Below are 22,403 nucleotides of genomic sequence, written 5' to 3'. Positions count from 1 at the left end.
CCTCAAGCAGAGATGGGTAGAGATGTTAGCACAGTGCCCTGCTGCACTCTCAACTATTGGCACCGGCCACCTCCATCCCAGAACAGACATTAGAAAGTATCTCCATCCCTCTATTCTCACCGTGCCTTCATAAAACGTATGCTTGGCCATACCTTCTCTTTTGTCACCTCAGCTACACAGGAGAAAACCTTTGGCAAATAGAGAAAGCAGCGGAGGACAGAGATACCTTGATCCTGATGGGGAAAAGCTAAAGAAACTCAAATCTTTTAACAGACACTTGCCAGAAGACCAATGGTAAAAGCCCTGCAGCCTTTAAACTATGGTATGATCTGGCTTCTACCTTAGGGATGCATCTATATTAGCATTTACTGCATTGCAGGGTTCACTTAAGGTTTAAATTTGTTTGCATCTATACTTGGATTCTTGCAATATCGCTCAAGCTCTGGTGCAGTCAAAGCACTTTCCTTCCTGGTGAACTAAGGTTGAAGTCACACATTAGAGCAGCACCTATCTCACCCCACCTGTGATGGTGGCACAAGGCCCTCCTGCGGTTAACACTCTAGACATCCATGGTGCACTCCTAGGTGCAGCGACTGATGGAAACACTGGTCCTGGAACCTGACAGGTCACGGCACATCAAGCCCTGATTCTTCCCTCTTTGTGCCACATCAATCAGTAATACACAGCCTAAGTTTGCCCAGGCGATTCGCCTCAGAGTCCTGCTATCGTATCACTCAAGCTGAACAGGCCTTCTGGTCTTTTATCTCTGCCCAAAATAATTCTAAAATGCCATTAACATACATTTACCGAGGACTGGAACTTGCACATAACTTCAAACTTTCACCAAAGAAAACATCAAGTCAGCAAATTATCTCCAAGGCCTGTATAACCAATTCAATGAAGAAAATCCAGCTTTCAAAAGTCTATAACCAAAGTTATAGATGATGCAGAACTGCTGACTTTAATAGCTTGACATCATGTTGTAGCCTCATCAATTTTCTTCACACACTACAATGCCTAAATAGGAAAAACCAACAGGCATTTGCAGTTGGTGTAGAGATCGTGTAGGTAGAGTAAGGCAGAAAACTTCATGTTGTGCTTACACTGTTGAGTTCCTGAGCCTCTCACTGCAGACACGGCAATTAGATTGATCCAAAGGTACACTGAAAAAGCTTATATACGATCTTATAAAACCACAGAAATCCCACAGAAATATATGCATGTAACTGTCCAGCAAACATGCCTGTCTTCTCTATTCAGTTTTGTGTTGCTGCCTTTATGTATGTTCATGAACGCAAACGGCCAGCCTGGCTGCCACATGCAGGCACACATGTGCGTGCATGTGTGCACACACATACTCTCCTGTTCTGTTTGTGAAGTCCTGGATATATTTATAAGTGAACCAATATTCCAAATCAGCTCAACGTAAATGAACTCCTATTGCGTGTATTTGTTCAACCAGGCAAATATGTCAGCCTTAAATGCCTACATTTATATTTATACTTCTGTGATATGAATTATGCATATGCCTATATTAGCGAGCTCTCTTCTTCTTCTATTAAGCTTTGGGCTGGTCCCTTGGGAACTCATTATCTACAGTGAGTTTCACAAGGGCTTGATGTGACTCTACCAGAACTGTTACTGTGTTGTACCTTCCCAGAAAGATTGCGATAGTTTTCCCAGACACCTACAGTTCAATTCAGTGTTGACTATTTAATTGTCTAATAGCAGCGAGCATTTTTCCAACCAAGCCAAAATAGTGAAATCTAATTATCAGGAATGTTACTGAGGGTTTGGTAGCTTGGTTTTTTCCCAGAGACAGAGCGAGCCATTAAACTAGCACTGGGATGGGTACTGCTGGAACAATTTCAGTGTCGTTCTTCCCCCTGGCGATCCGCTTCAACTTACTTTCCGGTGTGCAAAGCAGGTGCTGATGTGCTGGTTCCTCAGCTGCCTCGGGTGGCAACTCTGCCCGCCGGCGGCGGGAGCCGAGAAGCGGCCGCGGTTCAGTCAGCGCGTCCCGCCCAGCGACCGGCGCGGCGGGCAGCGGCTGAGGCGGCCAGTGCGCCGCCACCCCGCACCTCGAGCCGCCCCGCCGGGGCAGAGGGCGCTGCAGGCCGCGACGCCGCTCTCCGGGCTGCGGTGCCCCGGGCCCTGCGGCCGCCTCAGGCCCTCAGCCGCGCCGCCCTCGGCGGGCGCCGGGAGCCACCGGCCGCGCCCCTGCCCACGGCTGGGCCGCGCTGAGGAGGTACCGGACGGCTGGCTTCTTCCCGCTCCCGCGCCGCAGGGCACCCTCCTGCCGCGGGATTTCAGCACTTTTCCGCCGGCCTCGGGGGCGCCAGGCTGGCCCGCCCCGGGGGGGGGGGGGGGGGGGACGCTGAGGCGGCGCCCCGCGCGGGGCCGTGGCTCCCTCTGCCGGCCGCCGTGGGGAGAGCGGCGGGAGCCCCGGCCGGCCGGTGCACCTGGGCGACGTGCGCGGAGCTCCGCCTGCCCGTGGGCAGCACCGGCGGGGGTCCCTCCTTGGGAGCCCTTTCTTCTGTGGGCTGAGGGACAGGAGCACCCCCCGCGCCTTGCCTTGGCGGGCTGGAGCCTTCGGCTGCCCCTCAGGCACGGCCCCGGCGCTCCCGCAGCCTCCGCACGGCCCAGTGCGTGTGGCCCCGCCGGAGACCCTCGGTGTCTTACGGCAGAGCCGGGCTGCCCCGCTGCCTTCCCGGGAAAGGAGAAGCAGCCTGCGGGTCTGGCTTGCCTCACAAGTTGTTAAGAATTAAGGAGCAAACTCGGCACGGTCACACCGGAGCCCGGCGCTGGGTCCCGACTGGTGGCCGCTCCTGGCGGCGGCCGGGGGCTGCGCTGCGGGGGTACGGGCGGGCACGTCAGGGCTGCCCCAGCGAGCACCCCCGGGCGTGGAAGCGCCCGGCACGGCACGGCGCGGCCTCGGCACGGCGCCCCGAGCTGTAGGAGATGTCCTCCCCTCCCCGAGGAGGAGAAGGGAGGGGGGAGCGGCGGAGCCGGCGGGCACCGCTGCCGGGCAGCGCCGCAGGGAGGAGGGCGCGGGCCGGGGCAGGCCCGGAGCTCGGGGGGTCGGTGAGGGAGAACCGCCTCGACGGCGTCCCCATCTCCCCCCCCCCCGGCTTTCTGGGGGAATCACCCTTGGCTTTGTGTTTTGGGCTTGTGGGTGGGTTTTTTTTAAATAAAATGACCACCCCGTCTTCCTGCGCAGAGGTGCGGGAGGGCCCCGAGCAGAGGGAGGCTGGAGGCGTTTGTGCCCCCCGGGCGAGGGGACCCCAAAGCCCCCGACCCCGCAACTTCCACCGCCGGTAAAAGCGTCCAGGGCCGGCCCGCACCGCACCGCCGCAGCCGGGGGGCGGCTCCCGACGGCCGCCTCTCACCGTGTGTCCGGGCGGGGGCGGGGGTACCCCCGGTCAGGGGCGCTCGGCCGAGCACTTGCTCCCGAGGGAGCCGGCAGCGCCCGGCGGGCAGGGCGGGGCAGGCGCCCCGCGAAGCGCCCACCCCCGCCCCCGCAAGCGCCCGGTGCCGGGGGGCGGTGGGAGCCGGGCGCTGAGCGGGGAGCGGCCCCGGCTGCGTCAGCGCTGTGTAAACACCGCCGCGGCGCCCGCCGATACTTAAGGGGTCGCGGCTGAGCCGCCCCTAACTTCCCGCCCGGGCACCGCCGGCCGCGCTCCTCCTCGGCTCCGGCTCGGCACGGCGCAGCGGACAGGTAGGGAGCACCTGCCACCGCCGCTGGCCGCGCTCCGGGGCCGGACCGGGGGCCGGGGGGGGCCGGGGGAGCCTGGCGCTTACCTGTGCGGGGCTGGGCGGCAGCCCGGGGCAGCGGGGCCAGCAGGCTGTGGCAGAGGCAGCCGTCGGGGAAGGGACTGTGTGTTTCGGATCGTTAGAATGTACGGGAACGTATATATATTTATGCGTTAAAATACAGGAATCGGGTCGATGAAAAGGAGGGGAGGCAATGCACCTTCGGTGTCTTAATTACCAAAACCTACGCGGGTACAGCACTAATAACCGTGCTGGAGTGACAGTTTGACTTTTTTTGTTCATCTCCTAACAATACTAAAAAAAACCACCCCGTATTTTGTGCATCAGAAGTGCTTTCTATCTATTATATGTGGTGGACAAATAAACTTTGTTTTCTCCTCTTCTAAAGTGAAGAGGTTACCTTCAGTATGTTGTGCAAAAACTAATTTAAAAAGTCTCATATAGCTGAGGTAATTCATGTATATTTATAAATGGAAGTTACCCCTGTAGCTTTAAGTACTAGGTAGCTTGTTTCTCCTAACAGGTGAAGGAAGTTTCTCTGTTCCCAGAAAAATACTATTTCAGCTTATATGATCAAATGCTCTAGACAAGCAGCATCCTTTTGTCTAGTACTTGTTTAAGGAAGCGGTAAAAAATTTCTTACATTCGAATTTGCTGTCTTATATGAAGAACGTTACTGTTAAGTTGCATGTACTTCTTCCAGCTTTTAACTAAACAGCTTTTACCACCTTGGCTATTAGATCAAATGCTTGGGGGAGCAATAGATTTTGGATTTTCTTTCCTTTGGACAAGTTTTTGTTTTTTTTTTCTGTGCATGATGAGATGAAACCTCCTGAACACTGAAGTTGAAACCAATAAAGGCTGATTGAAGAAAGGCTTTTCACAGAATCTGTCAAACCTGAGCATTTGTAATAACAGAAGATTTTAGTGCAGCATTGAAATACTGAAATGTTTGAATCCTGACATTTTTCACAGTGCTGGATTCATCTCCCTGAAGTGTTAATGATATACAGCTTCCATAAAAAGAAAATCAAGTAAGAATTTAGTAGATCAGGGAGACATAGCATGTACTGCAGTGAAGCAATTTAGTCCCTTCCAGCATATCTTCCTCTTACCAAGGGATATTTAACCATTCACGTACATGTTTTCCAACTTAAGACAGATCCCACGGCTACCTGCATTAAGAAAACCCAACACAACCCTAGTTTGCTTAGAAACCAGCACACCCAATGGAAGATGGGGGTAGGGACAACATGCAATGTAGTAAATGTGGTCATTTTAACAGCTTAATGTTCCTTTTCTCTCCAGCAATGTACAGCGGTATATGCATCTGCGTGTTCCTTGCTGTGCTCTCGGCGAGCTCGTTCGGACAGCAAACTGTGGGCTTGCACAATGGGAATCCCCTGGCTGCTGAGCTTGAGCAGAGCTTGACAGAACATCAACGGCAGATCCGCGCCCCTTCATCTGCTGGCCCGCTGAAACCTCTGCCACGGCTGGATGGAAGCATTGACCAAAGAGCTAACATAGGTGCTTTGTTGGCCAAGTATCTCCAGCAAGCCAGAAAAGGTACGGTTTATAGCCTACTTGCTGTGACAGTTCTGTGTCAGTAGAATTTCCTGCAGGGATACCTAGATGTTAAGGTAAGCCTGTCATCATCTAGCATGAATTCCTAGAGAAGACAGGGTGTAGATTTTGCCTGGCTATTCTTGAAGCAGAGAGCATTCTATTATTTACTAAAAAACTCCTCCCAAAAAACGACTTGTGCATAGCAGCCACTGACTAAGAGCTGCGTATAGGTAACTAAAGAAAAATGTAACCTACCTGTCAGGTTGTACTTCAGCTTTTATTTTAAACTTACTATTTCATAGCCTTGTAATTATTTTGTTGTTATTTCAGCATGTTGTATCTCAGATAAAATACAGTAATTGCATTTTTTTCATTTTTTTTTTTCTTTTTCATTTAGTTAACCTCTCTCCTCTTAAATTAGAAGAGCAGGAAAACTTTTCTGAGGATAAATACAGAGCAAATGGCTAACCTCACCTCAGCCAGAGGTTATCTTTGGGCTATTGGATTTTCCATGTATTTGTTTGCAGAGGAAGTTCCAAAAGTGTGGAAGCTTTTGAAAGATCAGAATTCACACTTACGAACACAATAATTAAAAGCAGTGATAAGTAAAAGCACATTTGCTTCAAAACACATCAGTTCCTGTTAGTTTTTGGTCTTAGGCAGCCTGGGAACACAATCTTGTAGTTAATTTAAGCCTCCATGGCACTATGTTTGTAGCAAGGGCATGAAGCACTGGTAGAGTAGTGGAATTAAAGGGCTTCGTTCTTCTCATGTGATTTATTAGTCATTTGAGGAAACAATTGTATTACATACATGAGATAGCAAGCTGTCCCTGTTGATATCTTACCATATATGTTTTACATAGACAGAAACACATGCCATCTGTGCTACCAGTAAAAATGATGGATCAAAATCATTGATCGCTGAAACTCCTGCCAAGAAAACATTTTCCTTTTGAACTGCCTCATCTCTGTATTACTTTGTATCTCAATAGAGTAACACCATGGGCAGCCTCCTTGTGGTGGCCTTTTGACTGCCAACTTCAACAGAAGCTGCTACACAAACCTTGTTTACTTGTGATAGCCTCTCTGATCTATCCCCTGTGCTACCGCGAAAGAGGGTATCTTGAGAAGCAAAGAGCACTTGAGGGGAAGGCAGTAATAAGTATTACCTGGGTATACAGACACTGAGAAATTAACTCACTCCCTACCCCAGACTGTGCTTAGGATGAAATTCACTTTATACAAGTAAGAGCTTTTTCCTCTCCTGTCTCTTGACACAACCTTAAGCAGATCATTTAACCCTCCCCTCTTGATGCTCACTGCTCACCTCTATGCTAAGAAAAAAATCCTATTCTTATTTTTGATGGCAGTCTGCAATTAAGAGATATCAAATGCATTTTTATGCATTTCATATGCAGCCATATACATCAATCTGTGTAGTTAGAACAAAGCCAAATCAGAAACAACAGAAAAAGAACCACTTCTAATATAGTCTGAGAGACTTCATTGAATTTTACCAATTTGCAGAATATCTATTAAGGAACTTCTTGTAGCAGTTCACATAATCTAATGGAAAAGGAGTTCAGATATGAAATTCCTCAATTTGTGACTACAGTTAAAGCTGTTACTGAATAAGAACGTTATCGCAGGAGTCTATAAAGCAGAATCCTCGTTAGCTTTCCCAACAGTGTACTCATTGTCAACCACCTACCTGGAAACAAAACTCATTCTAGTTTATGTACCCACTATATCCTTAAATATCTGGCTGACATTTCCAAATAGCTTAACCAGATGAAGTGAAAAAAACACTTCGGATTTAAGACGTCTTTTTGGTAAATGTTAATATGAGGGAGAATTTCCTGCATACATGTTAATTGACTTATATAATTAACTCTACAAAGTGACTGTTAGCAGATGATGGGATTCTTGTGATGCTGGACTCTGGTTTGTAGACGTAGTTACTAGTTACAGAAGATTGACAGGGACAAAACAGTATTTACTTAATTTTACATACAGCATTTCCACTAAAACATTATCTTCTTATTCAACTTAAAGATTCTGGGCAGTACTTCAGAAATCTCTGCAGAGCACTCGCATCCTCTGTAATTTTAATCTGTCTAAACCATAACGCTCACTGGAAAATTCCATCCAAGAGGAAAGAGAGTCAGCATTTTCTAGTGTTAGCAGTCACCAGTGACGGCGCCTGTCCTTGTGCTTAATAGAAAGGCTGATTTTGGACAATAAGTCCAGTTGAAACAGTGAGAGAGTTAGATTTTCTTAAGAGGTCAGGGCTAAATGGCAGCCTCGTAGCCAAACTGCTATGGTTTTGAATATGTTTGCTGTACATTGATTCTGCAGTATCCACAGGACATCTCCAGTTGTTTGAGGAAGGGTAATTGATGTGCTTTTAAGAAATTAATTTTACTGTTTGTGACCCATAGCTTTCAACTAATTTCATCTGCAGGCTTTCAGCATGAATCTGGCACAGTGTAGAAGACATGCTGTAGCTGTCAAGTCAGTGACATGCACATTTACTATCCTCTAAGGAGCCTTTGCCAGGCCAGACCATAATGGCACCAGGGGAGCCATTACAGTCCACAGGTCACTGCAGGCTCAGAAGCCTCTTAAATACCAACATCTGAGTGATGGTTCTGTGCTGTCTTAGCCCTGCCTGATTATAGTGCCATGAAGCCATTTTCATCAATTTAATTGCATATTTTGAATTATACATGTGAATTTCATGGGGTTTGAGCATTTAATGGTAGACATTCTTTTCTAGAGATAATTAATTTTTTTGTCATTTTGTTTTTGGTAAATGGTTTATTTTTTTTGGTACCTTTGCTCTTCTGTCTCTCTGCAACCACTAATAAAATAATGCAGTTGGTTTTGTTTGTAACGGATCATGTTCATTACAAGTGATCACATGAGGAAAACCTTAAAATGTAAAAGCACAGAGTCACCAAGGGTTCCTTCAAAACAAGAATCCGTAAGCAAGGCAATTGTGTAGATTTGGATTTGGGGGGTTTGATTTGGGCTTCTTTTCCTTTTTGATCAGTTTGAGTACTCCTCAAGCTTCAGTCTGCATCGAATACTAATCGAATCTGTTCCTTCCTCACTCAAGGCTTAAGCTCAATCTAATTATTGGCACATGTCAATTTTGGCTGTTTTCAGGGAGTGGAGAGAGAAGTCATTTACTGTTCCCTACATTTTTAGTTACACAATGTGATGATGTCAAAACAGAGGATTAAAGCCCTTTTTTTTTTTTTTTAAGCATAAATTCTATTTGCTAATAATTTGTGTCTTTTTGATGCCTTAAGCGAGTAAGATGGAAAGGATAAAGCAAGATGAGAGATCAGCATCCAACCCTGCTGTGAAAGGATGTATGAAAGCTTTGGATAAGCAATGAAAGTATCACTGGCATAGTAATAAGCCCTGTATAGTTCCAGCAAGAGGTGTCTCTAGCTATAAACTCCAGACACAACTCTCTCCATTTCAGGATTATCCCCATTTCTCCACAAAACCTGGGATTCATACCCATACCGCGCTTGTTACTGAGTTTGCACTGTCAGAGCTCCTGTACTTAACATTTATGGCTTTTCAAGCAACACAGAACTGTGGTGGAGTCCTGTCTCAGGCCTGAGTCTGCTCTCAAGCAGAATACTTGGCATCTAGAGCAACTCTCCCAGCACCAGCAAGCAAGGGTGCAGTCCTACCGAAAGAGTGAGAAATGGTTTGAACTTTCTTTCTGTAGTGAAATAGGATGGAAAAAGAAGTGTACCCATATTCCTTCCTGGCAGCCAGGAGCAGAATGCCTCTGCAGCAGGAGGGAGAAAATGGCCTGTTTATTTTACAATAAAAAACTTAAGCCCCTTCCAGTACATTGCCCGTAACTTTTTCTATGATGTTTTCCCCAATGACATGACAGTGGCGTTTACACGATTGGTATTAAGTCAAACAGTGTCAACTTTTGCAGGTGTCTACTAAAGAGTACAAAACAGATCAGAAAATGGATGAACCTGAAAAATGTGTCCACTTACTCTCTGCTCTCCCAAACACTTTTTCTTTAGGTCCCACTGGAAGACTCTCAGTTATGGGAAACAGGGTACAGAGCATTGATCCTACGCACAGGATAAATGACAGAGACTACATGGGCTGGATGGATTTTGGACGCCGTAGTGCTGAAGAATACGAGTACTCTTCCTAAAGAACAGCAAACTATAGCAACAGAAAAAAAAAATCACACTCCCATGTCTGTACAGAAAGCGAAAAATTAATTTGTTTTCCTCTTTGAATCAGTGTTTTAAAATATATCATGTATTTGATGTAAATTTGTCTGTCAGACTATACAATGCAATATATACATATGCAGAATTTTCCAGAAAATATTTTCTTTCTTTTGTGGTTTCTCATACATCGATATTACATTAAAATGATTTCACGTACCCATTCTTGTCCTGTCACCACATGTTGCTGGGTGTCTTACTATACAGGGAGGCAGGAAAATGCCTTCGCTCTGCAATGTAAATGAATTCCATGTGTTGAGCAGTCAGATGAATGAGCCGCTTTTCAGACAAATCGTGTCAGTCCCATTAGCTGTGAACTCTTAAGGGGGAGCTTGTCCAAATGTAAACACAACAGCACAATACTGCCAGAAAAGGCCAGCTATTTTCACGGTGACCCCATTTTTAAAGGACTCAGACACCAAGCCCACATGTTTGTAGTAAATAGTCAACAATAGTAAAACTAAAAGAAAAAGAGGAACACCACCAACACCTTTCATCTTCCTGGTTTATTTATTTTATGTTGTGAGCTAAATGTGAAAGTTCTGCTGACAGCTGCAAATCATGGAATAAACAGAGCATTCATTCCTTGCCGTGTGGTGAGCCAAGCATTCATTTGGGGAGGGGGTCAGGACAGTTCCCTGAATGGAGAAGGTCATCCTGAGGGGGAGGAGGTACTGGAGCAGTCAGTGTCCTAAGAGGAAACCAGTCACTCCAGAGTATCACAGAGGCAGCCTGAGCTGCCTATCGCCCACCACCGTGGGGAGAAGGAAGGAGACTGTGCCCAGCCCTTACCTGGCGCAAAGCAAGGCAGAGCCCCACACTTGCAGCTGGGGACTAATTCCTGCTTGTGCAAAACCAGCATCCTGGGGTGGTCCAGCGGGTCCCCTCGGAGTTGTGCCTGCTGGCCAGCGAGCAACCTGCAGAAAGTGTTTTACCTACTGCTCTCCTCCTTCACTACAAGCCACCCCTCCCGTGGCTCCCACGTCTGCTTCAGCAGCTGGTTCTCACATCTAAGGAATTCCATAACCTGAAAAAGGAAGTAATTTTGCATTGCAGAATTTGCATAATTTCTTCCAAATGTGTGCATTAATAAGAAAGGAAGGCATTTGTCACATGCTGAAAAGCAGGTGCTTGCCGGAGGAAACAGGTGAATATCTCAGCAGCAATCCCTACAGCAGTTAATAGGCAAAACCAATGCATAGAAAACAACACAGAGAAAATACTTGTACTAAACCAAAATTATACCAAAACCAAGAAAAAAATTTGTTTGGGAAACAAACCGAAATGGTTAGGCCAAGGGCAGAATACAAAAACATTTTGAGGAGTTGCTCCCAACAGCAGCTGGCAGAGAAGAGAGCACCGCAGGAATCCGCAGTGAAAGGGAGACCTCAGCAAATTGTAACAGGGAATTGTCTTCTCTACTAACACCAAATCTCATCTTGAAAACATGGAACTGCTTTTCCGCATGAACTTTTCTTCCTTTCAAGCACCTTCCAGTCAATCAGTTTCCAAGCCACCTGGTCAAGGGTTCTTTTGCTTCCCTTCCAAATGTAATGAGTCCCTAAACACCTGAACTCTCTCCCTGGTTTTGACTTGCCCCAGGAAAACAGTCCAAAGTGCCAATTTTCCAAAACTTTCAAACAATAGATTAAACCCAATTATTCTGTATTTTTTTTCAGACTGAAGAAAATACAAATGAATCTAAATATACATTGATTAAAAACATTTCCTGCAAAAGTGGAGTTTCTGTAAAAGTAACTTGGGAGAAAACTAAGTTTTGACTTTGCTGTCTTTTATATTAATGACAGGAACGTTCAAACAACGTCTTAAAATGTTTCTATCCCTAGCTTATTTAATGAAGAATGTAATATAGTAATATTGCAGGGGGCTGGGGGTTGGTGATGTTACAAATCTAGCCTTATTATTGCCAAATGTCATTAGGAGAAAAAACAAACTTCTTTTTTTCTCCTTTGTCTCATTTCTTCTCTGCAGGGGGATGGAGGCACAAAGATGTTTCCTCCCATTCCTTTCTTCTGAAGGTCTCTGAAGGTGTCTGCGGAAGCGCCTGGCCCTTGGTGCAGCCAGGTGACGGTTTTGAGGGCTTTTGCAAGTCGCTCCCCCAGGATAGGGGCATCTTGTCATTGCCTGCCACACATAAAACGGTTTCACCACCAGGCTGCTCACAAGGCTCCCAGGTGAGAGGAGCCCCCTGGCCCCATCCTTTGTGGTGCAAAACTGCCCCATGAGCGGGACCATGGTCCCTGGGGTGGCTTGGGAGGCTTCACTGCCCTTGCAGTTATCAGGGTTGTACCTTCCTGTGTTCTCAACAGGTGAATAACCTCCAAGGCATCATTCCTAGGCACAAAACAATGCTTCCACCCCTGCCAAGCCACCATCACCATTGCCTTTGACCGAGCATTTGCTCATTTTAAATCACAAAGTTGCCCATTACAGAAAAAGTAGCTTCAAGCTTCACCTGTGAAATCTGCTTTCTCTTTGTGATACGATTGCAAGCAAAGTTTGTCTGTTTTTGAAAGTGATTAAGAGAAAGTGCTATTTTTCTTTGCCAGCCCCCCACCAGCATGACATTTTTAAGTCATCACATCTGGCACCTTTCCTGGATACCCGAGAGCTTCAGAAAAAACTTGGTCTAATTGTTTTTTACAGTCACTGCACGTGCCGGTTTTAATATTTAAGCTGTACATGCTGTAAAACAGAGCAGGGGAGTAAAGGTACTCGCAGTGACAGACCTGGCATTCAAATGAGGATTGAAAACATACATAATTTCGTCTCTTTTTTCCTATCTCCAGACTGAAGGTTTTAGCCGGCTGGCACAGGTAAATGGGGCCCCTCTGCTGACTTGGCATTGCAATGGCTGTCAGATGGGAGTGTGCGCTTTGCAGACAGCCTGATCCTGCTACACTTGGCTGTGTTTGCAGCTGCTTCTTGGGTCTGCTCATCCCTCAGCCTTTTAGAAGAAAAAAGCTTCTTACTACAGGTGCCGAGTTGCCCAGCTCTGACACATCCGCATGGAGACGTGTCCCAAGACGCCACAAAGCTGCACAGCCCCAGCTCTGCTCTGGTGAGGCACCACGCAGAGTGGGAGCACTGGGCAGAGCGGCGACCTGGTCAGGATTGCGAGTCGGGACCTACAGGTCTAAATTCTGCCAGAGCCCCCTCTTTACCACCTACAACCCAGCTCAGGACACAGTTTTTCAGGTGCCACTAAGATACAAACAAGTAGCTCCAGGGGACATCTCTTCTTCTTTCTTAGCACTCCCAGGCACACCAGTTTGGGGGCAATGTCAGTAATCATCAAGGCAGGAGGAACTGTGGCTCTAGGACACAGCACTGTTCCTGGAGACAAGGCTGTACGTGGCTTAGCAATATCCTCCTCCTTAAAACATCTGTCACCTGCTCCTCTGGGAGCAGAAACTCCCCAGGTGGGAAAGGGTTCTAAAGAGACACTGCTCAGCTCCTGGGTGACCTGGAGGTGCCAAGCCAACCGGAGGTGCCAATCGGAGCTAACAGGGGTGGGGGGCAGTAAATTCGGGAAAGTCAGACAACCCTGGTCGCTGCAATGCTTACCCTAGGGCATTAGGGAAGCCACTTTCCAGGCTGCTCTGTTTTAACCCAAGGGAAACAGTGGCCTCGGGGATGGAGCCCCTGCAGCTGGGTACGAGCCCCTCGGGTCTAGCAAAAGCTTTGGGCTGAGAAGCGCCTGCAGATTTCAGCACATGCGGCAGGGCATCGGCACAGCCTCCTGGTGCTCATCTGGGAGGTGAGTTTCCTGGCCCTGCCAGCTCTCTTTAGCTTTACTCAGATGCATCTTTATGGAAACGTGTGCGTAGGGGCTACATTAACACTGGCAAAAGAGCAAATCAATACCTTTTTGCATTTAAATATGTTTTTTTTTTACTCCTTGCATTTGATTCAACTAGCTCTGTTCCAGCTTTAACATAATTCCAAGACAGGTGCTGGGCAAATTCCCATGAACAGGGCAACTTACTGCAAACGGCACATAAATGAGCAGGGAAGAGCCTGTGGCTCTGCCCTTGCAGAGCCGTGCATACAGCAGCTGTGCAAAGTGGGTGGAAGCAGCAAGCGCTCCCGTGGGATTGAGAGGAAACCCAGGCAGCCCCCAAGAGAAAGGGAGCACCCCCACCCTGGGAAGGGGCAGCTCTCTTACAGCAGTGTGTAAGAGAAACCTCTGCTATGCCAGTGCACCTGATCCAGAACAGTCTTACCTGCCGTGGTATTTCATAGAGGAATGCATGTGGATCCAGCTTTGCTGCACCACCAGCCCCTCCATCCGTGCTGCCAGGGACACGCCGCAGCCAGATGTGCAAACCAGGCGGTCCCCCCCCACCGCCTGAGCTGAGGCATTTGCAAGTCAGACAAAATGCAAATGTTACAGTGTCCTAGCGGAGCAGTGGAAGGTTTTTCTGTGTGTTTGATTTTCATATCCCCTGAGCTTATTAAAATTCTCTTAAAGAAAGAAAAAAAATCTGGCGGTGGACTTGTTAAAGCTTTAATCATTCTTAAGTGCCTGTGTCAATTGAACAGCAATTGGATTCAGCACAGCTTGAAACCTATTTCAGCAGGACAAAAATCTCTATAATCTTCTAAACACAAACATTATCTGCTTCTTAAGTATATGCCATTCTCACACGAAAGCCCACTGCCTACATTACAGCTAAGGGCATTGCTAAACAGCAATAACTTTCAGGCCTTTCATTATTTTTCTTGCTATTCCGTGGTCTCAATTGGCTTGTTAACTGAATTAAAGCAGGTCTGAATGGCACCCAGCGAGACCCCACAGCCCGGCTGAACAATGCTAATTCCTCAGCGCTAATACAAGCTACAGGCAGCAGACCCTGTCTGTACCAAAGGAAGGCAGGACACATCTCACCGACACTGCTAGACTTTTCAGTTCAATGCGGAGAGGTACCAACAAATGTGTTCAGGAATTTGGGAGCAGCTGTTCAACCTCTGTGCACTACAGCATTATGTTGTGGGGCCCTCCAGTGCTTTGGAGACATGCAAAAGGAAGCGGGGAAGTGTCTCAAAAGGCTGAAATATCAGTCTTGGCTCTCCGGAGAGCATCCTATGTGTACACAGTCAAGTCTTAAGCACACAGGCCTCAGCACCCCACCCTCCTCTCACCTCCAACCCAGCTTTCAGAGGTGGATGACCACGTTCCTTGCTGCAGTATGGTGAAGATACATCCACTAAGGTTTCTGAGATACTTGGGTAATGCAAGGATGGAGGACCATTTCAGAGCAGAGGCCCTAATTCATCAGCCATTTGACCTTCTGAGGTTTAGTTTATGCAGTAGTTCTGTTCTGCTTTGAAATTGTCCGAGTGAGTTAAATACATTGGCTGAATTTCCAGATAGGCCATGCAGATTTTGCTACCCGGCAGCATAATTTACTGTCCTGAAGGAGCAACTAGGACACTTTCCAAATGCCAGCATTGTTTCCAGAAGCAGAAACCGTTTTCTCCAAAATTCACTAAATTCTCTAGGGTGCAGCACCTCACAGAGAAGCGGTCCTGCGTGCCAGCAAACCTCCCAGCCTTGCACCATCTCCAGTTGCTCCTTTTGTACCTTGAGGAGTTCAGCCTGACGCAGCTGTAACTTCCCTTGGCCTCAGTGGGCTGCACCCATCACAACCCTTGAAGCCCACTTCTTCTGTAGGGCCTTTCAGCGAATGTTGAATCTCTGGACTTTCATGGTTGTTTAAACCCAAGTTCCCCTAGAGTTCCAGGCCTTTGGGGAAAGCTGGGCTTATAAATCACCTTTAGAGACATGATGGCTTGAAAGCTGGTTTATCCATATGCACCCGCTTGTTAAACACCATCACTGTTCGCTTAGCTTGCACAGAAGACGCATATCTCCAAAGAAGTGAGTGAACCCAGCATTACATGCATCCTTCTGCATACTTTTTTAAAAAGTCAGAAAACAACAATACAGCATGAGCTACAAACCCTATGTGTTTATTCTTTCCAAAGCCAGAGATTTAGATCACTGCAGGAGCGTTCATGCACACCAAGGATAAGTTAGAGGGAAAAAAGCTATTAATTTTGGAAGGAAAAAAGATGGAAGAAGAGGATACCCAAAAAAGATGTTTGCTGTGTCATACAGAACTCACCAAGTGTCCCCACAGCGCCCCAGCACCCAGCGCAGCTCAGCAAGAAGTGACGGCAGCTGAGGGCTGTGCAAACAGCAGCCAGCACCCTTACGTGAGGAGGAGCAGGCCGGGGGCAACCTGCGTGCAGAAGGGCTGTGCCGTGGGGTGGGAACGGCACCGCAGCGCGCTGCAGAACTGCCACGCTGGCAGCGACACTGGCGGATCTTTCAGTCTCCTGGGTCAGAGCCGTGTAACAGCACAAAAACACAGTCTAGAAGCTCGTACGGCGTCAAAGCCTAGGCCCGACCCTTGGCCACCCTGGCCACGATGGCGTGTTTCACTTGAGCACGTACCTTCCTTGCCAGCACAGGCGGCAGCTCCCGGCTGCGCCGCGGCAGCTCCGGTGGCAGGGCAGCTCCCACCCCGCGCGGGCCAGCAGCTTCTGGCTCTCTGAGCCGTGGGACACGCTGGGGAGCACTGGGGTGCCCTGCTACGGGAAGCAGAGAGAAGCCAGCGGTTACAGGTCGCAGGTCTTGCAGGCACAGCAAGAACTGCCAGCACAGGAGAAATCCCACCACACACAGAGCTTATGAAGTCAAGGATGGCAGGCTACCTGGGGCAAGGCAACAGTTTACACACAACCAGCAAACTTTTGTTTTGCCGTTTGCGAGAGCTTACAACTTTAATTAAGCCCTGAAAGATAATTTGAAAACACTCCTACAACCAACAGCGCCCTTTAGACGCTGGTGCAGGAGGGGGGTTTCCGCAGGGCTCCCCAGCACGGCAGCAGCTGGGCTGGCACCGAATCGTACGGGGAACCGCACTATGCTCAGCTTAAATTTTCATAATTCATACAACTGCCTTACAAACCTTCCTGGGGGCAAGCAAGTAATTTTTCCTCCTCGCTTTCAGCTGTACATTTGTTTCTTCTGCCTTTCCTGGCTCGTACACCGTCACCATTTGTCCCCTGCTTGCACTGCCATTGAGCTCAGGGTTGAAGATCCTGACCCAGGCAGTGGCCAAAGAGATTGAGGAACTGGACTCGTGGGGCTGCGTCCTCACTCCCTAAAAGCCCAGGAAGGCACTGCATGAGGCCACAAGCATCTGACTTTGTCCACTACGATATCCAGATAAAACACATAAGCCTGTAAAAAAGGACCGAATTACTACTTGAAATCTTATTTTTTTAGCTATAATAGGAGAATATACCTTCCTCAAAATACTCACGACTTTACTAGAGTCTGGCAATAAGATACGTGCAGGTAGACCTTATGACTGCAAAACTCCAGTTTAAGTGGGAGTCCTTCTACGCTCATGTCTCTGACTGAGAACATTTGCTTTTTAAAGTGGGCAGGACAGATCTGGTCCAAATAATATCCCAATACCGTATTTATCACAAAAAACCCCCGCGGTTTTCTCCAAGTGACACTTTTATCTTTTTAAACCTTAAGCATCAACTTTCATTAATAGGCCTTACTACATGAACTCACCCCTCCTAGCTTTCTCCCCTGCACATCTGCGACAGTTCCCAGATTTCCTTCCCATTTCACGTGCACCCACCCTTCCGCGAGTTAACTGAATCTAAAATCCTGCTCATCGTAAAGCCACAGGCACCATGTGGACCAGCCTCAGCTCCCCGTTCCTGGAGTAGTGCTTGCTTAACTCTGGCACAAAGGGCGGGCTCGGTGCACTGTGCTTGTCCTTACTGGATCCTTCCCGTTAACCATTAACTTTCCGATCACAAGCCTCCCCCCCAGCTGGGTGCTGGACAGACAGGATGAGTCCCCACACACACTGACATGGTACCTGGATGAGGCCAGGATGGCAGCAGCCTTCCTCAAGCTGGTGCATGGCACTGCATCATGCTGCTGCAAGCCCTCCAAAAGTTTATTTTGGCATTACTGCTCTCCAGTTTTCTCTCTGCAGCAAGTATGTGACAAACGGTATTATTTCCCTCTCATCCTCACACACATCCCTCTCCTCAGTGTATGAGGCTGTCTAATCTTTCTGTGAATTCTTGTCTGACTATCCCCTCCTCCAGGGAGCTCTTTTATCATTACTTAGCTCTCACTACGTGTGCAGGATTTTTTGAGTTTCTCATTACCTGGCATTTAATCATTGGGCTGTCTCCTCCCTTGGCAACGAAGATGCTAGCTAACAGCAGAGCTCACTTCTTTCTCTGTTGGAAAACAGAGGATGTTTCCTCCTTACTCTTGTACTTCCACATTTTATCACTACAGATTTTGCATCATATTAGACAGAAGAATTCACACCCCTCTCCCGCTCAAAATAGACAAATGACACAACATCCAATTCTTTCTTGGAACACAAAAACCTGCATTCACTTCTGTATTTTTTGTTTTGACCCAAGTTTTACCTAGTTCCAGCAATCTTGAAATCTCAAGACTTTTCAACCGCTTCTGTGTCTAAGAATTTAAAAACTAGACCTGGTGATGGCCTCCTATTTTGCTTTGGCTGAGAGACGAAAGCAAGGGCTCAAGGTGGAAGATTTATCACCCTAAAAGAAGAGGAAAACAAAGCTGAACAATACACAACAATTTAACTTTTCTGTTATTTTATTGATATTAGTGAAGAAAAATTTAGATTTTATCAGTCTGATGTGTTACAATTGCTTTCTCCGGTGGGTGGACAGCTCCTACTGCTTATTTAAAGGCTAAATAATACTTCCCGATTGCATGATTAACTTCTACACTTTAAGTTCCCATATGGTATTGCTTTCTTCCTCTGGGTATATAAAATGGTCCATTAAGTCCATGATTTTTTTTTCAGAATCAACTGTTATTCTATCTACTGTTTTAAGATACATTCAAATAAAAAGATACTTAAGTTTACTTGCAATATGTGCACACATACAACAGCAAAGAGAGCTGATGACATTTTACTAAAACATTGTAAGTTCATAGAATAAATAGAAGTCTTCAAACACATGCAGTAACCGACCGATGTGTTTTTTTTTCTCTCAAAAAATATCCTTAGTGTCCATAGTGCTACTGCAATAACTACTTCATTCAGAAAAAAACAACCCACCCACCTATCTCTCGTCACAAAGACTAAAAGACAGTTTCATTTATACAAGAAATTATCAGTGCTAATGATTTAGTAACAGTCTGGTACAAACGGCAATTCACGGCAATTACGTGTAGTGTGATAATGGTAACAAACAGGGAGCTTGACTTAGATGCCACAAGAAGTGCAAGGAAAGTGGATGTTAAGCTCTCCCCTTTTTTGCTCCTCTCCATCTTCCCCCTCCAAAAAAAAAAAGTCTCAGCTCAGCTTTAGAAACAAGCTCCCCCCAGTCTGTTCCAATCCAAGATATTTCAATTCTTTCTACAAGCACCCAGCAGAAGTTTGGGAGAAACAGGCAAAAAAATTGCAATATAAGTTAAGATCGCCTGGCTGTAACTAAAGGTTGTGTTAGGTCTTTCGTTTCCTCTCTGAAAAAGCAGGGGGTTGTACGTTTGGTATTGGGAGGTGATTTTTCATTTTAAAACCACTGTGAAATAAAGCGTTTCCCATAGTTTTACCTATGCCAAGGTCCAACTTTGGATGAAAAAGGCTTCTCTGGAAACAGAAAGCAAAATGGGTGGGGAATATTCTCACCCCGCTTACAAGGCCATGGTCCTCAACACGCATGAAACCTGAAGGCCAGCGTGAGGACTGCAAGTTGCTCTTTCCAGCTTGTACCGTTCCATTACTAAATGTTTTTTGTGGTTCTCTTCTAAAGTTTCAAGGACGCACCTTTTCCTAATAGTGGTTTTGCTACATGTTCTTTTATAACATTCTTATCTGTCAGTCTGTTCTGCAACTTTGACTTCTAGGAAGTCACTGCCACGTTGACCTCATGAGTTGTGAAAACTGTTTTCTTTGGGGGCACTGACAAAGCATGTTTCAGTGACAGCAACACACAGTAAAGCGTTTTCCCTTCCACAATCCAGTGCAGCATTGAAAAACAAAAACAAAACCAAAAAAGAAGTCACAGAGTGTAAGTGTGCCAAATGAAACAGTGGTAGCAGGAATATGTCAGTATTCCAGGTACCCAGTAGGCCTGCTGACCTCAACACAATATTAATTCAAGTTTGTAATCTTGGGAGGGAGAATACAGAACGGGGGGGGGGGGGGGGGGGGGGGAATAATCATCCATTCAGGCATAATAGCCAGGCACTCCAGTAATTCAGATCAGCTCATCTACAGAAGCAAAATTAAAACTAACACATGTTAAACTGAGTGCTTTTTTTTTTTTTTTTTTCTCAGTATTTAACAAAGCACAGACGCTCCCATACTTCAAGTGATGTAATGCGAGGTCTCACATATCACATTCAATAGCTTTCCATGCACCTTTGACTCAAGTCAGGCTAGCTACAGAATTCACGTTTTCCTAGTCAAGTTATTTTTTGTTGGTTTTGTTCTTTTGTTTTTTTCTCAGTGCATCTTAAAAAAAAAAAACCCAAACCAACCAAAACACTTTTTCAAAAAGTTAGCAAGATAACCTTAATACAGCAATCATAACGTAGAGCCTTTTGCACTCAATTGAACAGCAAAATAATCCAATTAGTTACAATAGATCTGGTACATATTTACACATTTTATACAAAGTTTACACATTTCTCCCATTAGGCACGAAGTTGATTTGTCCAACTCAAGAGGCAATGAAGGGGTGGTGGGAAAAGGAAAATAAGATCGGAGAAAGAATCTGACTATTTTTCTTTAAAAAGACTAGCTGTAAAAATAAAGTCCTTCATCGTAAGCTAGTTTGCTTCGGGAGCTTGGTTCCCATGAGGATCCCCGAAGTGAGAGACGTTGGGCCTTTCATCTGCATGCTGGAACCCACCATGGTGGGGAAGCTCCGATTCCTTCGGATGCCAGTGTTCAGCTGGATGCCCCCGATGGCACTGGTCATGGCAGGGCAGCCCAATGGGAGACCATCGGATGCCAGGCCTCCAGGAACAAGGGCCCTCACTGGTCCTTGTGCCCCACAGAGAAGAGGTCCCTGGTCATCAGTTAAAGGAGGAACTGACGCTTGCCCTGAACTCACAACTTTGGTGATACCGAACCTCTTGACCTTGTCCACGAGATTAAGGTTGGAAACAGACACGTCAGTCTGACTCTCACTGTTCCTGATGTTCTTTTTATTCCTCACCTCCTTCAAGATCGAACTAGCAGGCTTCGAAGCCAAGAAGTTGTCGTAAGGTGGGCTGGTGCACTTGAACTCAAAAGATGGAGGGGAAGAAGAAGGTGTCTGCATAGGTGAGTTTGGTGGAGTGGAAGGAATGATGGCCATTTTAGGGGGGTATGTGCTCAGAAGGGTGCCCTTGCTGGCTCTGTCCCAGCTCTGTGGGTTGTACACTGCTGCCGAGATGCCTCTTTCCTTCAGCAGCCACACCAGCCCCAGAGACGTGCTCATCGTTGTTGTGGATTCCCGGAGGTTAGTGAAGGATTCTGCCAAACTCAGACGCCGAGGAGTACAGGGAGTAGCCACCGGGGTGCCTTTCAAATTGCTAATGCTGCCACAAGCTGGAGTAGGTGCTGCGTTAAGGCTGAAAGCAAAGGAGCAGTCAAGTTATTCTCTCCACTAGGGAATTAAAATTTACTGCAAGCAAGGTTTTTAACCCCGAGCTGGGCCCGTTATCCACTTCAAGAGGGCAGGAAACTGACAGTTCCCAGCTCTTCACCAATGTGTTAAGCACAAAACCATTGTCTCTTACAAAACACATCTCTCCACTTTGCCTACTCACCACCTAGTCTCATGGAATTAATGCATTCCCCAACACCCACCACCATATTTCTTCTGATAACCTATCAAATTGACAGGTCCACGATCAACACCTTCAGTATTTACCTCCAGATATATATCTCCTGGCTGTCACTACCCCTGGTTGCTTCCATGAGACAAGGAAATGGAGGGACCAACCATATAAGCAAGACAGATTTACTTTTTAGTGTCACTTCTAAGCACACAGAACTGCTAGTCCTTCTAGTACTGCTGGGTCACAGCAGAGAGTGGCAAAGGAGAAGGGGATTGCATTTGCTACAGAAGCATCTGTAGCAAAGCTGTTGGAAGTTGACATTGCAACCAACATGCACTTCGTAAGGTCAAACCTTTCTTCCCTTCTTTTGTTCAATTTGCTTTCATTAAAGGGGTAAGCGATGGGGGATCTGACTTTTGATGGAGATGCACAACTGTGAATAATCAGCAAAAGCCATGAGGAAAAAAACCAGTCAGGCTCTTGGTTGTCAATTGGCCAGTGGATAACTGACAACTCAGCAGCAAACCAAGCATGACAAAGAGCCATTCTACTGTTAATTTGGTAGAACGTTAATTTCTATAGCTTGAAACATTGCTAAGTTGATCCCCTATTCCAGTTAGTTCTTCTCAAAATAAACCATGTACAGGCAGTGGACAATACTAAATGGGCAACACTCTGCACACTTAGAACGAGAGGCTGGTACCACACATTTATGTTTAGTGTGATCTTACAGCATTTTCTTTCCTTAAGCACGCTACTGCTAGTTATGCTAGGGGTTGAGATTTCTTGAGGCACATCAAATAGCATTCCTTCTGGTGCATTGTTCTCTCCCCAAAAGCTGACCATCAGAACGAACACACACTCAATGCACCGCCTATTTCC

General features: G+C 46.7%; 2 protein-coding genes across 15 annotated transcripts in view; one reads left to right on the top strand and one right to left on the bottom strand.

The window, feature by feature from the left end:
* Positions 1–3,639: 3,639 nt before the first annotated feature.
* Positions 3,640–19,890, top strand: CCK (cholecystokinin; the record flags this gene model as incomplete). Of its 2 annotated transcripts, XM_080382648.1 has the most annotated exons (3): positions 3,640–3,718; positions 5,083–5,340; positions 9,410–19,890. In XM_080382648.1, the coding sequence occupies 2 exons, from the start codon at positions 5,085–5,087 to the stop codon at positions 9,544–9,546; spliced, it is 393 nt and encodes a 130-aa protein (XP_080238774.1). In that variant the 3' UTR covers positions 9,547–19,890. The 2 variants fall into 2 exon arrangements, with proteins under 2 accessions (XP_080238774.1, XP_080238773.1); XM_080382647.1 differs by lacking the exon at positions 3,640–3,718 and having other exon boundaries at positions 5,004–5,340.
* Positions 18,315–22,403, bottom strand: part of TRAK1 (trafficking kinesin protein 1) — a 141,052-nt gene continuing 136,963 nt past the window's right edge. For 11 of the 13 annotated variants that reach the window (XM_080382622.1, XM_080382627.1, XM_080382631.1 and 8 more), the window contains one exon: positions 18,315–21,311. In XM_080382622.1, coding sequence (XP_080238748.1) covers positions 20,513–21,311 — 799 coding nt within the window. In that variant the 3' untranslated portion in view covers positions 18,315–20,512. The remainder of the gene's footprint in view (positions 21,312–22,403) is intronic. The other 2 variants (XM_080382629.1, XM_080382630.1) reach the window with 1 other exon arrangement.

The sequence above is a fragment of the Falco punctatus genome (assembly GCF_963210335.1).
Source record: "Falco punctatus genome assembly, chromosome: 4".
NCBI lineage: Eukaryota > Metazoa > Chordata > Aves > Falconiformes > Falconidae > Falco > Falco punctatus.
The sequence above is the reverse complement of the archived record's forward strand: the minus strand, read 5'-3'. Positions and strand labels throughout refer to the sequence as shown.